Here is a 16,259-nt window from a genome sequence, read left to right on the forward strand (position 1 = left end):
GCCCAAACCAGCCGCCAAACCCGACACTTGAAACAGTTGTGCCGTCACCTCCGACCGGGCTGCTTCCGTCCGAGCTGCGGAAAAGGGGGCTGTGCCTGAGAATACCACCTTAAATTGGGCTGTACTTGAGGGAGAATGACACAGGCAGTACGGTGTCATTTTTCTTTACCGGCATAATAGTCCCCAGCTGTAATAACTGAAAAAGCAAAAACAAATAAACCCTTTTTATTTCCACTCAAGATTATTCGAGTAATTTTTATTGAAAATATAAGATCTACAAAGCCATGGATACCCAGCGTGGAAGAACTCATTAAGTTAGCACATTCATCTTTAAAAGGAAAATTTCAGGTCGACCTAAGGTACAATAATGTTCAATTTAAAATCTCATTTTTCCTTCTGTAAGTTTCAAATCTCTTTTCATTAGGAGGTTCTGTGCAAGAGCTGCTTGTCATGAAAGGAAACACTTTACAATTCATGAATGTGTTCATTATATAATAAATGAACAGCAACAATATACTAGCCTTTTTTTTTTTCCCCTGTTAACAGTCATGTGTTAAAGTAAACGCTTTTTTTTTTTTTCCACGATTTGGAAATTAGTTACATATGCACCAAAGGAGCTAGTAATTTCTGCTGCTTGTCAGCTACACACAATGAGTATATTGCTGTGTGCTTTCCCCAACAACGAGGATTTTAGTAATATGCAAGGTGTATAGAACATAATACCAAAACCTGCATCTCAGAAAAGGTTAATTATTTTCTTATTCAGCTGCCAGAATAACCTTAGGCCCCTCCCCAGAGCCAAAGTGGGGGTGGCCAGCCATTAGGTTATGTAAATTAAACGTATACGTTTTCCTTGTTGGCAAGTTCCAAGCAGTAAGCGAGAGTGCAAACAAGGATCTGTAAGCTGCCACAAAATGTATTCGTATTTCTACTCTGTGTTGTAAGAGCCAAAGGGAGGACACGTATGTCAGATGCTGAAAGAACAACTGAATCTTTGTTTTTGATCATTATGGTCAGTCTGTCATGAGGTCTTGTATCCGAATGCTAAAAATGGCACCACACTTGGACATCCCATAGCCTTACACAGTACGTTTGTGTTTCCTTAGCCACTGAGCACTGGTCTCACAGAGACCCTGACTTTATAAGCTAACAAAATATAGATTCGGGTGCTGAAGAATCCGAGGGAGGGCTCATACAAAGACAATTAACCCTCGCACCAAAACCTAATTTTATGATTTTACTTAAAGCCACACTGAATCAGTTGTGAGAGGGTGAAGATATAAATACACCTCTCTGCTTCATCCGTAAGAAGGTGGACAACTGACCATTCGAACAGAGGGTCTTGAAACAAAGCTTAGTTGTCCTTTAAACAATGAAAAGGAGAGGCATACATAAATGGTCACCAAGGCACAATATGACAAAGGTGAAGAGTCCCTGAGACTCTGGTCTGGGTCTGTACCATTCCCCTCCCTATACAAGTAAATGAGAACATTTAGGAAAATATAATACAAAATCTCTTACAGGAAATATAGACTACACTTGCTAAAATCACTTCCCTAAAAGTGTTTATAGCTTTTTTCTTTTTTTTCTCTTTTTTCTTTTTTTTTTTTTCTTCTTTTTTTTTTTTTAAAAGACCTTCTTTAAACAGATAATGCAAAGACTGGTCCATTTTTTTCTTACCCGGCAAGCCAAGCTCTAATGACTTCACTAAGCAGAAGTTGTATTAAAATACATCTTCATAGTATTGCTACAATTTGGGTAAATATGTTCTGAACAGCTTGATGAGTACTAAATAAACTTCGCTGTTTTACAGCATACATTTTAATTTTTTTGCACTTTTTTAAGAATAGAAATACAATTATAGTGTGCAAAAGAAAAAAAAAGATTAATTATCTTCTAGCTGAATACTGTAATTTTAAGCCATGCCTTCCATAAAAATGTATTGACATGTGTAAATAGAAGAAAAGAAAAAAAAAATACAAGCAAACAGAGATTTCATTTCCTTGCAAGGAAAGGTTAACTATCACAAACTGGATCACTTGAGTTCTGTATTCTTCAGACAAAGAAATGAAAAAAACAACCCAAAAAACCACTGAAATGCTTCAAATGTCATCCATTCCACGGTAACAGGTTAAAATTGCAGCGTTGCTTTCTGCTACTCCCGTTAACATGGATAGAATGATTTGCTGCTGGTTGGATATTGAATACAAAAAAGCAAAAGAAAGTTGAGATCATCCCACATGAAGTCATTATTAGAGCTGGCTTTTCCCCCGTTTTGAAGTACAGTAGTGACTTGTAAATATGACCTTTTCTAAAGATCATCTGAGATTTGAAGATTTATCTGCCCGCTTCACCCAAACAACAACTGCTGAAAGAATTTGCTCTATAGAGCCTGCTATACAGCATTCAAAATGTTTTAGGGTTTTTTTTTTCATGAAAAAATACCACAAAAAGTAGTTTTAGGTTTTCGTATCTCCGAATCACTAACACATTGTAGATTCCATTTATTCTTCCATGTTTGAAATGGTTTCTGCAAAGTCAAAATAACTGTCAAACTCCCTTACGCCATGCTTCCAACAGTTTGAATTTAATACTTCTTGAATGGAATGACATAATTTATTTTCTTTAATTTGCAGTATGGCTACATCAAGCTAGCTTTAAGTCACAACTGTACCTAACCACAGTTCTCTGCAGCAAACCCATGATTTACAATATCTAATATTGTGGTTACAGTGCAGGGAACCGTGGGTAAGAAACCTCCATGTCAGAGTACTGTGGTTGGGGTTTCCCGGAAGAGTGGCAGTTGACACCTCTGGAATATTCATATATAAGTGCTTCAGTCAGATGGTCCTGAGTTGAACGGGTAACTCAGGCACTATGAGAGCCTGGCATTCAGTCTGCGGGAATGTGTGTAACCTCCGTCACTCGAACCGCTTTGCAAACTGTAGTGGTCTTCAGCATCACTGGCACTTCCAATACTGTCCATTTCACCTGGAGTAAACTCCATTCCTTCAATGTCTACTTCTAAAGAAAACATAAGAAGGCACATTTTCAGAAAGGCGGCGGTTGTAGCAAGTAACCGTGGGCCGGTAATGCCTGTGTCAATCAACGTTCAGGTGAAACCTGAATCATACTTCATTTTCTGTAATTAAAAAAAAACCAACAAACTGGAACAGTAATTCCTGAGGAAAGGATCCTTTTGTCCACCTGAGAATTCAAATCCCTTCTCTCCTCATCCACATAAATATACTGCACGACATCAATAGCAAATGCTGTCACAGAACTGTTCCAACCTGTGCCTAGACACTGATCTTCAAAAAAAAAAAGAAAAACCTCAGAGGCCGCAATACTGCAGCACCGTTCATGGTAATTCCAACCTATACAGGTGTCGGCTAGTAGCGACCGTGGTGTAGCCATCTGTCCACCGGTAACTGCACCGTGACCGACAGCTCATCTCCCTGAAAAAGTCAGCCCGTGCGAGTGTTCAGGCACAGAAGAACTTCAAAGAGAGAACAAGGAATGGTGACAGGCAGCTTGAAGAGCTCTGTCTTAAATGAGAACCAAATGTAGAGAACACTTGGTGATCGTTACACAGAAAATATTTTAAAATTTCACAATAAATGATGTGGAATTAATTTATTCACACAAATGAATTAGGACCAATAAGACCCTTTTTTCCCCAAGAAGAAAATATTATGCCAGCCTTACCAATAATTACACTAAAAATTCGGAACATTAAATGGTAATTGTTTAAAAAACTGGCAAACACACATGCAGTACAAATAGCTTTAAAAATACATGCAGTATCAATAGCTCCAAAACTGATTAGAAAAAAGTAAGTTTTTCAAATAATGTAAAAAAGATGCAGTAGTTTTTTATTCTGCAAATCACATAATGGAACCATTTTTTCTGGGTTTTGTTGAAAGCCTGATTTTAGTTCTAAATAATGTTTTCTTGCTTCCCTACTTCCCTTTTCCTTCCCGCTCCTGCAACTGCCTTTGGGAAGCCCTCGTTCAATTACCTTGTTCAGAGTCAGTGGATATTGTTGATCCCATACTGTCAGTGCGGATACGCTCCATGCCCTGCACGGATAGCTGCTCCAATCTGCGTTTGAGGTAGCGGTGTTCCCGCTGTAATTGTTCTTTAATATTTAGAGCTTTTCGGTCCTGTTCTTCCAATTTCTTAAAGGGAAAGAAAGATAGTAAGCCGATACTTTTTACTCACGTTAACACATAAGTAACTTAAGATCTTCTAATAAACAGTAACTTTAAAGCAATTTAAATATTTTAATTAATTCATTTAAAATTAAATTACATTTAAAATTTTAATTTTTTTGTTACCATTCTATAGAGGTCAGGACAATTTAAGCAGGCTAGGCCACAGCTGAATTTGTTTCACAATAAGATACAGGGATAGAGGGGGTGGGAAAGAAAAAAATAAGATCCCTCAGAGACTCTCTTGCCACTAGCAGACGCTCCTCAGCTAAGACCAAATTATTGTTGCCTTGGTTGTGGGGAATATTTAAATCATTTTATCAGGCAAAACTGGCATCATCTCTGATAACTAGAGCGCAGCTCAGGTTTCAGTCAGAACTTAACGCCTCTTTAGGTGAAATAAGAGACTTACCACCATAAAGGAACCCTTGCCAGCCTCCTGAATGCTCTCCCTCCTACCGCGGGCCATGGAAATTTTTAGCATTTAAAAAGCTTCATTAACAGTAAGCAGTATTAATTATATAGTAGGAGGAATTTGCTAACAATTCTCTTTATTCTTGCATTTTTTTCCCTTGAACTTCTGCAGAGCAAATACGATAGTTCTGTGATAACCTCCTACAAAATCCAAAACTTCCCAGCAAACAGCCTGTGAAAGGGTCCTTCCACACATCTACCTAAAATCTCCCCTCTGCTTGAATAAAAGAAGGTATTAATTTTGAAAATAAAAAGAATACTTCACACCTGGTAAAATGTGCTGCACTGTTGGTCCAAATGCAAGAACAGAAATAGTATCTTTTAAGATTTCAACTGAATCCTCTTCCAAATCACTGATAGCCATTTAAAAAAATTGACTATATAATTAGGGAAGAAAGTGTAATGAGTATGATGGGATCAAAAGCAGGAAGGACACAAAAATCAAACCACCTTATCTTATTAAAAATAAAAAGAAAAAAAGAAGAAAAAAAAGAGAAGCTGATTCTTTTAATCTAACTGATGAAGTAAATTACAGGTTGTAACAGTAAAAGCACTTGTAAGAAAGATCAAATTTCTCTGTGAGCTGTGTTTACACGACCACTGAGATTTAGGAGATGTGCAGGGAGCGAACACAGCTGCCGGCCGTTCCTCCCTACCATCTGAACGAACCTATGCTTGGTCTTCTGAGGAGAGCGGGGTGGGGCAGTGCACAGCAAACCACAAGCAAAACCTTTTCAGAAATTTTGCTGTTCCAATGCAAGCCTGAAAGCAAAAGTATTTATCTTTGAAAAAATAATTGACACTATTGAACTGGGCAGTTTCCTGGCTGAATGAAATCTACCTTCTGCAGCCTCGCGTTAGGCCCCCTCCCGGGCAATACACTACAGGGATGTGCATCATACGTGGATACGCAATGCTACAGTAAGAAAAGGGGTTGGTACATCCATGTACGCAGCAAACCAAATGTGCCCAATTGATCAGATTTCCTGCTCCTGTGTTTTCCTGGCTGCAATCCCAAACTCTAACAACTATTTAGGAATGAACTCAGTGATTCATATCCAGGAGACTCAAAACCGTCCGATCTTTCAGGGCAAGTTTCAATATACGGGGGGGGGTGTGTGTGAAAAGTTCAAAACTAATGTATTAGAAATGGCAGACAGGCATTGGCACGCTCTGGCAGTGCAGCGGGGAGGTAGGATGACCTGACGAAGAGGAGCAATTAAGTGGCAACCCAGTTAGGGTAGGTTCAGTTAAAATCTTAAAAAGAAAGCTAAACTTCAGTTTCAGTTTTCAGAAAATGAATACTTGGTACTGTGCACGATGGACTTGGAAAGAATCTGTTTCTAGCTTTCTTTATCAGCAGCTGAAATGGTAACTACATGGCTAATCTCTCACACTTGCCACTTGTAAAAACAGGTTTTCAACTTGTATGCATAAGCCCATGATAGGGGGGCAGCCCAAGACAAAAACCACATGCAGTGCCTTTCACACACGTTAGCCCGAATTATAAACAAGAGGGCAAAATCTCAAATGGTAAAAACAGGGGTTGCCCAGCTGGAGTAAATGTGCTTACAAGAGCTGCAGAAGTAGCTCAGTAAACTTGTTCACAAGAATGGGTTTGCTTAAATTAATCTTTAATTCTTCATATGAATTACACCCCTTTCTGCAACTGCAGTGAATCTTAATGCTGTACAACAGCAGGCTGTTCTCCAAAATATTCCAAGATTACTGGCAGTGTTCAACCTCTCCTGACACTTTTCTTGACCTGTTTCCCTGTAACACTGAAAAAATGCCAGATGAATAATTACAGTCCTGGACACAGCAGCAGAAACCTGTTCTTTTAACTTTTAGATTTGAATACCCGTTTCTTATTTCTGCATATAACCCAGTTCCCCTGAAAACGACGACAGTGAAAATGGGAGTGAAGGTGTCTTTGGTGAGAGAAGGCCTGAGGAATAATTCCCTTTGAATTACCTGTGCAAATGTCTAACCTGCACTGCTGCTGGGTTTTGTTTTGGTTTTTGTTTTAGACTTGTTACACACAAGAAACATGCACGGGAAGCGGCAACTAACAGGAGATTGCGTTTCATTTTTGGTTTCTTTCAAAGGATTGCCAAATGTTCCAGGATCTGGTCATCAAGATGTGGGATGGGGATAAGGCTTACTAGTAGCTATAATCCCTTTGACTCCATTAGTTTTTTCGACCATGAATAGATCTGGCTTTTTACATTGAAATCAGTGCAGTACAATGCTACTTTGCTCAGCCCTTAAAAAATAAATCAAAGAACAGCCTTGATATATATATTATTGTTTAAAATACAAGGTAAAGCATTAGTAACTAAGCAGAAATCACAAAATCACCGGTTTTTATGTATCTGAGACTGCAGGGTAAATTGCAAAACACAAAACCTTGATACTATGACTGAAATCCTTGTAACTAATAAAGGCCAATATATCCAGAAGATTGGACATATGGACATGGATTTTGTATGAAAATTAGTTTCCTCTCTATGGATACACATTCTGGAAGATTCTGCTTTAGAAGAAATAAAAATATGGATGAGTGTTTTTACCTTGATATGCATCTTAGCTCTTTTCAACAGACTTAGAGTGGTGTGTCTGGTGCTGTCCGGGCCGAGAGGCACAAGCTGTTTTAGCTGTTCCAAATATAGCCGGAGTTTAGCCCGCCTGAAATTATTAAAAAAGAAGAGCGTTGTAGTGAAGTTGCAACCGAACAGCATATCCTATATGCAAATACCATCTGTTTGCAGGATCTCTGTGCAGAACTCGATTCAATGGTGGCTTCCTTTCCCCTCCCTTTGGCAAAGTTTCAGACCGAAAGGTCACTTGAAATGCAGTAATGCTGCTTGGCACATTCAGATAGTAGTTTCATACCTATATTTCAAAGCAGTTTGCTCAGTCTGGTTAGTCCCATCTTAACGAAGGGGGAGTACGCTCAGAGATCTGAGAAATCCAGGCAAGGATGCATACTGAATTCATGGCTGGGTAAGGAAGAAAAACTGGGACTTCACTCCAACCCAGTCATTTTTGCAAGCAGAGATGGAGCTGTGGGAGGGAGCAGGGAGGCTGCAGACCCCGATTCCCCCCTCCCCCATTAGCCCTGCCTGGTGCGATAGACATGCTCCCGCTACACAAGGCAAGGGCATCCATGCAGCTCTGCATAGCTCAGAGCTGCTTCCAGCCGTGGTTCATCAATGTATTGTAAGAGGAAGGTCCTGGATCCCCCTCCTCCTCCCACCTACTGACCCACAGTCTCCCCGAGAAGGTGACATTCCTCCTCTCACTGTACAGCCAGCACCACCTTTATTAGAAACACACGAGAGCAAACAGTTCCAGCCATATTGGGTCCTGCTTCCTCTGTTACTGCTTTGCAAGTATCACTACTGCTGCTCTCAACTCTCTCTCCTGTACTAATGACATTAAATCCTTCAGTAAAAAGAGGATAAACAAAGTGGTATTTCGACAGATACTCAGTTTCCAAACATTTTGTCTGTGTTTGAGGAAGAAGCTGGCAATACAATAGTCCATGCAACAGTTGCTTCAACTATCCACAAGACAACAGTGGCAAACCAACACCACCGTGTGAGTGTGTTTCTACAGTTAAATCCAAAAGAAAATCCCTCCTGGTTTTAATGCAGAATTCTTGAACAGGAATCCATATGAAATCACCTTTCAGTTTTGCGATGAGATAGAAATAGATGCGGAAGCGCTTACATGGGCAACATCTCTAATATTTTCCTTTCTGCCAGTCTGTTACAGATTGACCCAAGCCGTGACCTGGAGCAGGCCGGCACCCCCCACAAAGCAGCAGTAGTAAGTGAAGTGGATCACAAGTGTGAGATGAATAATCATCTTTTTCAAATCTGTTCAATGCTGCATGAAGGAAATAAACTTTGCAGGAAACTTAGCACTTCTGGTCAAGAATGAACTTTCTTTTGAACGATCAGTTCAGAACAAGAATTCAGCATCAATGTTTGAAATGCAGCTGAAGAGAGTTTAATATGCACCAAATGACGAATTACATGTGTAATTGGAATGATTAGTGTAATGTGAAAACAACCTGAGAATTAATGGGGATAAAACCCAAAGCAAAATAAAATCTAACGAAAATACAGTACAGTAATGACTACACACTCACACACTTAGTTCTGGCTGCCTATAAATCAGCAGTGTATTACGCAGGAAATCAAAGAGCATTTCTACAAAATTGTTAATTCTTTCTTCAAGCCACTTAGGGAAAAAGCTATATTGGTGAAAACGTGATTCTCAAGAGAAAACTGATGACAGATTTTTTTGTTTAGGCCTGGGGTTTGTTTTTAAATATAAGGCTCTAAACCATCTAAATGCTTTTATTTAAACAACAGAAACAAAGACTGGGGTAAGTATTCACAAAAATAGCCCCATCAGATCGCAGAGTGCCCCTGTGGCTGCTAACTTGAACTGGGACATTGATCTTTAAAATAGTGAAATACCAGAATTAGGGACTACTAATCAAGTAAACTTTTATTTCTGTAACCTCTAAAAACTACCTGGCTGGGTTTGTGTTTGAAATAAAAAAACTTGCTTCAGGGACTAAATTCAATTAATCTTTTTGTTTTTTAAATGGCCTCAAAACACACACGCAATCATCTGCGTCACTCAGCACAACTTGGATGCAACTGTATTTAGACAGCTGACAAGAAAGTGGGGACTGAAGATAAAGGAGGATGTGGCAAGTAAGAGGACAAGAATAGTATCCAAGTAGTAAATAGAGTGTTAAATACATTGAAATGGAATGATCAATATACTTGCAGTAATTAAAAGTCTGATAAGGAATACACAGAGCTGTTGATCTGTGATCTACTTAATATTAATCCTGGAAAAAGTTAATGAAACCAGACTACATACTCAACTTATCTGCCTCTATTACTATCTGAAGAAAGTCTGCTTACCACAGGGAGAAAATACAGATTTAGTGCACTTCCCTACCATCAGCTAGGGAGTTAACAGAAACCTTACCAAGATCCAGAGGGCACGGCTGTGTGTCTTTTTAAAGCACTAATTCTTTTACGTTGTCTGCCAGGCAGGCAAAGCAGGACTTAACAGAAGTGCCATGAAGAATACGAGACTGAAGCTAAGAAGAGTGTTTTAACTGACCAATGAGAAGAATTAAAAAGAGCTAAATATTATAAAAAAAAAAACTTTAAGGCATTCTCAGCACTAACGATAGCAGTAAATGTAATAAACACACTTACTAAAAGACCTGCTCTAACTTCACTTCTTTTTTTTCAGAGACTTCTTCTTTCATTTAATTACTCAGCACCTATGAATCCATTAAAGATTTTAAAGCATAAGCTTTATGTAGATCTTTACATAAATGCAGGTATGTTTATGTGGCTAATTCATATATTATAACACAACAGCATAATCGATGGCATAGATTGTCAACGTAAAAAAAACAGAAAACCAGCCCATCACAATTCCTGTGGTACTGCAGTAAATACCCCCACATTTTTCATTTTGCACATCTTAGAAAGAACTGTAAGAATGTAAGAAAACATTTCAGGCATGTTATGTTAACAAATCACACCAGGAGGAACAGGGGACTCAAACTTCACAGCAGATAAGTTGTCGCATACAGACTCTGCCAGCACTAATTTCTCTCTTTTTCTGCAGGGACCTGACAGCTTTCGCTTTCCCTCAGCTGACTGTGACCGCCGGAGGAGGGAAAGGCACTCACAGAGGTAATCGCAGCCGGAGCTGCTTTGTGCTTTGCAGCTCATGCCTTAAATTCCACCTAGAAAATAAGCAAAAAAAGCAGCCTGGTCTCAGAGCAACGGGGTAACAATCTCTGTGCATGAAATGTAGTTGAAGTTTGGTAACGATGCTCTGCTCCAGCTTCAAAACCTGACTGTTACACCTTCACCCACACAAAGCATGGTGTCAGGCCAGGACACAGGTGCCTACAGAAGCAGGCACTTTTCTCACCTCATGTGGATGCACAAAAATATCCCCCTCATCACTGCTACTGAATTTATCAGGGAAGGTAAGGATCTAAAAAAAGCCATTCAAAATCTGAATCCTCAAACCTGCAGTGCTCTGTTTTGGGTACAGCCCCACACGTGGAGAGAGGCGCATGGGTGACCTGTCTCTGATTTACCACATTTTCCTTTCTGCCAAAAGATAAAGGGGTTTGAGATATTCAAGACTTCAGTGTTTCCCCCTAAGTGAGCTCAGAACGTGATCCTATAAATCTGCATTATAGCTGTTTTAATACTTAATAAAAATGAATTACTAACCCCACAGACTTGGTCAGCGTTCCACAGCAGGGGCCACGTCCAGGAGCAGTCAGGTGGTTCATCACGTTCACATAAAGGAGAATGTAACTTGTTGACAACTAACATAACAGGTACCAGCTGGGATTCCCTGGAACTGGTTTTGAATCTGTGAAAGCTGTGATGGGCAACACTGGCAGGTATTGCAGAACTGGTAACAAAATGAACCCTGGAGCCCAACAACTTGGAGGGACAAAGCAGCAACACAGTGTTAGGAATTTCCCCATAGTATGAGGACATCCAGCCAAAGTTCATTTGAAGATCACTCACTGACTCTAGTCCTCAGAGACTCGAGTTTGCTCCAGTGCTTGGCTATGAAAAGGCTGGAGCAATGCTGGCCAGAGAAGCTACGGTTCACCACTTCTCCAAAAAAGGCTGCCATGCAAAAGTAAATTAAGATCTTTGACTCTAACCAATTTCAAAATTGTGCTAAATGAGCCTATTAGATAATGGTCAATAAGCTTCCCCATATGTATGAAATCCCAGATGCAAATCCATTTTAGCACACCAAGAAATGGAATACTAAGATGCAGAGGGGGAAAAAAAAAAAGAAACAAAAAAGCCTATTGTTCACACTGGATAATCTTCATTCCAAGGAAACTGCAACAATTCCAAGAAATTCCTACAACTACTTGATGGGTGGTTGCAATGGGAACAAAATACTTCTCAGTAGGGCCAAATAATATAACAAGAGGCAATGATTGTGAATTGGGAGGTTCAGGATGGGCATTAGGAAACTAATTTTTCACTAGGGCAGTGGTGCACAATCAGAATAGGTTGGCAGAAAGGCTGTGGAAGTGCTGTCCTTGGAGGTTTTTCAAGATGTATCCACACAAAGCCATCACTATTCAGAGGTCCCTCCAATCAACATTTCTATAAGCATTTAAATCAGAGATTGCTTGTAAAGCCGTAGCATTTGACTCACAAGATTGCTCCCATTCACATAACACCAGAAAGAGACCCCCCATTGTGCAACTTAAACTTGTGCCAGTCTGATTGATACAGTGCTGGCAGGTTTGTGGAGTGACCCAATCCACCTGCAGTCCTTCCACAGAGGCTCTCCAGGGCTTTTTTAGGTCCAGCACAGCAGATAGAAATGGCTTGCAGCTAGATAGACAGCAGTTAGTCGTTCAGGCAGCAGTTGCACAGTTTTTTGATAGCAGCAAAGGTGTGTTTTCTAAACCGTACAAGTATAAATCTATAGACCTTATTTGTGGGAGGGAACAGCATCCATTGTTTAAGCCACTGATCTGCACAAAGCCAGCTGGAAAGGCAAAGCCTTCCTTTGGCAAGTGCACGTCCAAAACAAGCTGCTTACTCCTCAGCGTGGCATGCCTTAGCCAGGCCTCAGCGAAATTAAATGGCCACAGACACTCATGAGAGTTTACAGCGTGACAGTGAAACGCGTGCTTGTCAATCCCACCACCTTGGCTGGGCAACCCATGGAGACAAAGCTGCCGACACCTTTCCATGCGTTTATGGTAGGTAGCATGGGGTAGGCTTTTTCTCGAAGCTGCACCCGAAGACAGAAACAACAGTTCCCACTGTTGACACAGCGCTGCTGACTGCCAGAGATCACTTGCAGAAGTGGTCAAAAGGGTCACACTCATCTGTTTCTCAACAATCGTGAGCAACAGCCTAAAGCTCACTAGAGAGAAGTCAAATTCATGACAGTGTTCACCTTGCATATCCTCAAGGTATGCGGACCTCAAGGTCCACAGCCTCCCCAAATTAGAAGAATGACTCTCAAATATGCCCATTCTCAAGATGGCTGTAAAAGGGAAGGAGCAACTCTACCAGCAAAGTTTGCCATCCTGTGGGAAGTCCCAGAACAGCTCTGGTCCACACACACCCGCTCCTACTAGCAGATTGCCCAGTCAAGACATGGAGCTGTCTTGGCCATACTGGGAGGCATCTTGGAGCTGCACCATCTCCAGCTGACGGGCGGCAAGGATCTGGAAGGCTAGGAAATGGATAAAAAGCTACTAAATGTCTGTATTCCCATACTGCCTGCTCTGAATTTCCCTTCGTGCTGGCTCCAGCAGAAGTTGGCTGGGTTAGACAGGGTGTTGTTGCTTCAACACCCACAGCCCAACGTACCTCTCACACGACAGTGCATCACCGAAGCACATACAGGCATGAAACAATGCTTGCCTCACAAGAAGGCCTTAACTGTGCTTCCTGCAAGATGCTTTAATGCTAAAAATGCTTGCGTGGCTGAACATGTGTCTGTATTTCAGATGTCCCAAATTTAATCTACTGAACTAGCTGTGTGTACAGGAGGTTGGCATACTCTCGAATCAATTGCTAAATATACTTGCTTGGTGATGTTCTGAAAAGAAAAGGACACTATAGATCAAACACTCAAATGACATTGCAAATGCAATCATTACAAGCCGCACCAGTGAGAACAACAGATATATTTGAAATAGATGCAAAAATTAGAAATTCGTCATTTCTGTACATTAACCATTTCTGTCCAAAAAACAGACAGCCTCAGACCCTATCACAAGGCAAATTCAGTGCAAATTTAATACAAACAACCCCCCAATTCAAAGAATATAAACCTATTTGAAATTAATCTAGATGAAGATGTATTACAAACTGGACAGAGTTACCGAAGCATTTCAGATTCCTTCTTCATGTTTCACATTTTTTTCCACATTCAAACCTATCCTGGTCCTGGTGCTGTGCAATGAAGTTAATACACAAAGGTTTAAATATAGAGCAGTTACTAAATTTTTCATTGTTGCATAATGACTATGTAATCTGGCTTAATAACGTACATACTGTAAAGTCAGAGAAGAATCTCTGCACCAAAAATTCACTTCTGCAGTCACATGTTCTCCAGGTACACTGCGAACTAAAGCGGTCTGGGCTGAGCCCACAACTCTGTGTCAGAGACCCCTGCAGTGAACTAATGCTTGTTTTCTCCCTAAAGAAAGGTGATTTTATCTCCCTACCAGACATGAAATTTAGCATAAAATACAGAAGTGAGCTAACTGCAATTGTAAGACGCTTGTGTTTTTACAGGAAGACTCTTCACAGTTTTATTTATGAAATGCAAATACCTGCGTACAGGGAGCACTCAAGTTTTAGAGAGAATCAGCAAACACAGAACCTCAGGATCCTTTGTGACATGCACTGGTCAGGATGAACACAGACAGCATCATTATTCATAAAGTTATCATTATTTCGAAGTTTTTAAGAAATGCAGACCAGCAGTAAAAACTTCCCCCTTGCGACTTCAGGATTCACCTGCCACCAAGGTAAAATGGGAGAGAGGAACTGCCTGCCTTCTGACTCCAACATCAACCCGTTCTTACTAGAGCTTGACACAGCACGTCAAGAGCTCTTAAGGGCTTCAGCTCTTCTTGTTTTGTGCACAGTCACACTCTTGAGCGATGACAGAATTTTTTCTGCAAATGGCTTTAATGGTACTGAAAATTAAATGTGTTGATATTATTTTGTATATTCCTGGATATCATGGCCATACATGTAATGTAGGTAAACACGTAATTATATGCCCCACTGCTTAGTAGAAGTTGGTACTCAAGTATACTTGCCTTACTCCTCCTTAAGCTAACACTTCTTAAAGTGTCAGGAATGATATATTTAGAGCTCTACAATACTTTTTATAAGCTAGCAAAGATGATCCTGTACTAATTAAAACACATTTGTTTACAAAGGCATTTAAAGAGATTATATATAAACTTCCATCTTAAGAAATCATAGAATTCAATCATATAAAAATAGTTCTAAAGAAACCTATTTATTAATGATCCAGACAGAATTTAGCATATCTTCAGCAAAATATTAAATACAATGGAAGATAACAACCCTCCACTGAAGTATAAAATCCTGTCTCTTCCATATATATTTCAGTCAGAAACACTTTCAATACTTTCTACTCTACAAAGGATACCTCAGATACATTTTTTTTTTCCAAAAGAGGCTCTAGCTCATACACGAGCTGCACCATCTATTTCAGCTACACAACAAATATGCTTCAGTGAAAAGGAAAGAAAACCTCTTAGTATTAAAAGCACCGTACCATAGCAAGGTACCCAGTGTGCTGATTGCTACAAGATGTGTGAAATGCTTGCTCACAGCTGAGTGCCTCAGAGTCAAAACCAGAAAATTCAGTAGCGCCCTTACAGCAAACCTGTTGGCTTTTTATTATCCAAGAAAAGATAAGCCAAACACCAGCGTTCTGCAATAGATGCCATTTTTTTTTCCATATTAAGAACAAAATCCTGAAGTTTGTGCTGCGGGTGAAGATTCATCCAAGGTTTGTTCCACATGGCATTTTTTGCCCGCATCTAACACCTCACAGAGGCCTCTGCAACTAAATTCAGCAGCAAAGCCCGGGAAGGCACTGTGGCAACTAACAGGCAAAAAAAGCTGCGAGTGCCTAATTGCAGTGATTGTCAGTGAATTAAACGCAACAGCCCTACAATCTGTGCAACCGCCTGCTTTATTTACTTTAGTATTAACTAGGAGTTTCATCCTCTATATGCATTTTCAGTGTGCTGAATATTTTTGCACACCCGTTTTGCAAAATTGAAACCAGCCAGATAGCTTTAGCAGCCAGGTAGCTGGTGGTCTTGGGGTACCTCTGAAGTATCCAAACCCGAGACATCAACTGCCTACGAAGGCAGCGACTGCAAGTGTATCTTACCATCACCAGCTTCCAAAGAGTCAGTGCTGCTATGAACTTACTCATCTGCAAGTTTTCATGTGAATACTGCTCAGAAATGTCTGGTGCTGTTCCTAACTCTATGGAAGACAGAAGAAAGCCTCTGCTGCCTGTTATACAGCTTACCATTTCAATGTTTTGTGCATTTTATCACTCTGAAAAATATTTAAGTTCTCTATTTCACTATATAAATCCACACTGCAGCATTCACAGTGCATTTTATTTACTTTCACTTAGTGCCACTTCAGCCCACTTGCTGAGCCAAGACTGCACACTTTAACTTTGCCTTTTTACCTTCCAAAAGTTGCGGCTTTTTCACGTTTTAGACCATATGCAAGAAACCAGAACTTACTCCTACATCTTTCAGCAAAGAGAAGTTAAGGGAAGTATCTGCAGTGCCACAGATGTATGCATTTTTGGCCAGCTAAGCCTTGTAGCAGCAGCGTGCAGAAAGCTAAGCTGGGATGCAAGCTGGGGACAGGTGAATACTGGACAGTCTGTGAGAGGGAAGCTGCTGACTCCCAAGAGAGGGGATGT

General features: G+C 40.3%; 1 protein-coding gene across 1 annotated transcript in view; it reads right to left on the reverse strand.

Moving 5' to 3' along the window:
- Positions 1-228: 228 nt before the first annotated feature.
- The window catches only part of MXD4 (MAX dimerization protein 4), a 39,536-nt gene continuing 23,505 nt past the window's right edge, over positions 229-16,259 (reverse strand). The window contains exons 3-5 of the mRNA XM_009328795.1: positions 7,262-7,376; positions 4,022-4,181; positions 229-3,024 (exon numbers count right to left, since the gene is read on the reverse strand). Coding sequence (XP_009327070.1) covers positions 2,876-3,024; positions 4,022-4,181; positions 7,262-7,376 — 424 coding nt within the window. The 3' untranslated portion in view covers positions 229-2,875. The remainder of the gene's footprint in view (positions 3,025-4,021; positions 4,182-7,261; positions 7,377-16,259) is intronic.

Source organism: Pygoscelis adeliae, unplaced genomic scaffold (genome assembly GCF_000699105.1).
Source record: "Pygoscelis adeliae isolate BGI_AS28 unplaced genomic scaffold, ASM69910v1 Scaffold66, whole genome shotgun sequence".
Lineage (NCBI taxonomy): Eukaryota > Metazoa > Chordata > Aves > Sphenisciformes > Spheniscidae > Pygoscelis > Pygoscelis adeliae.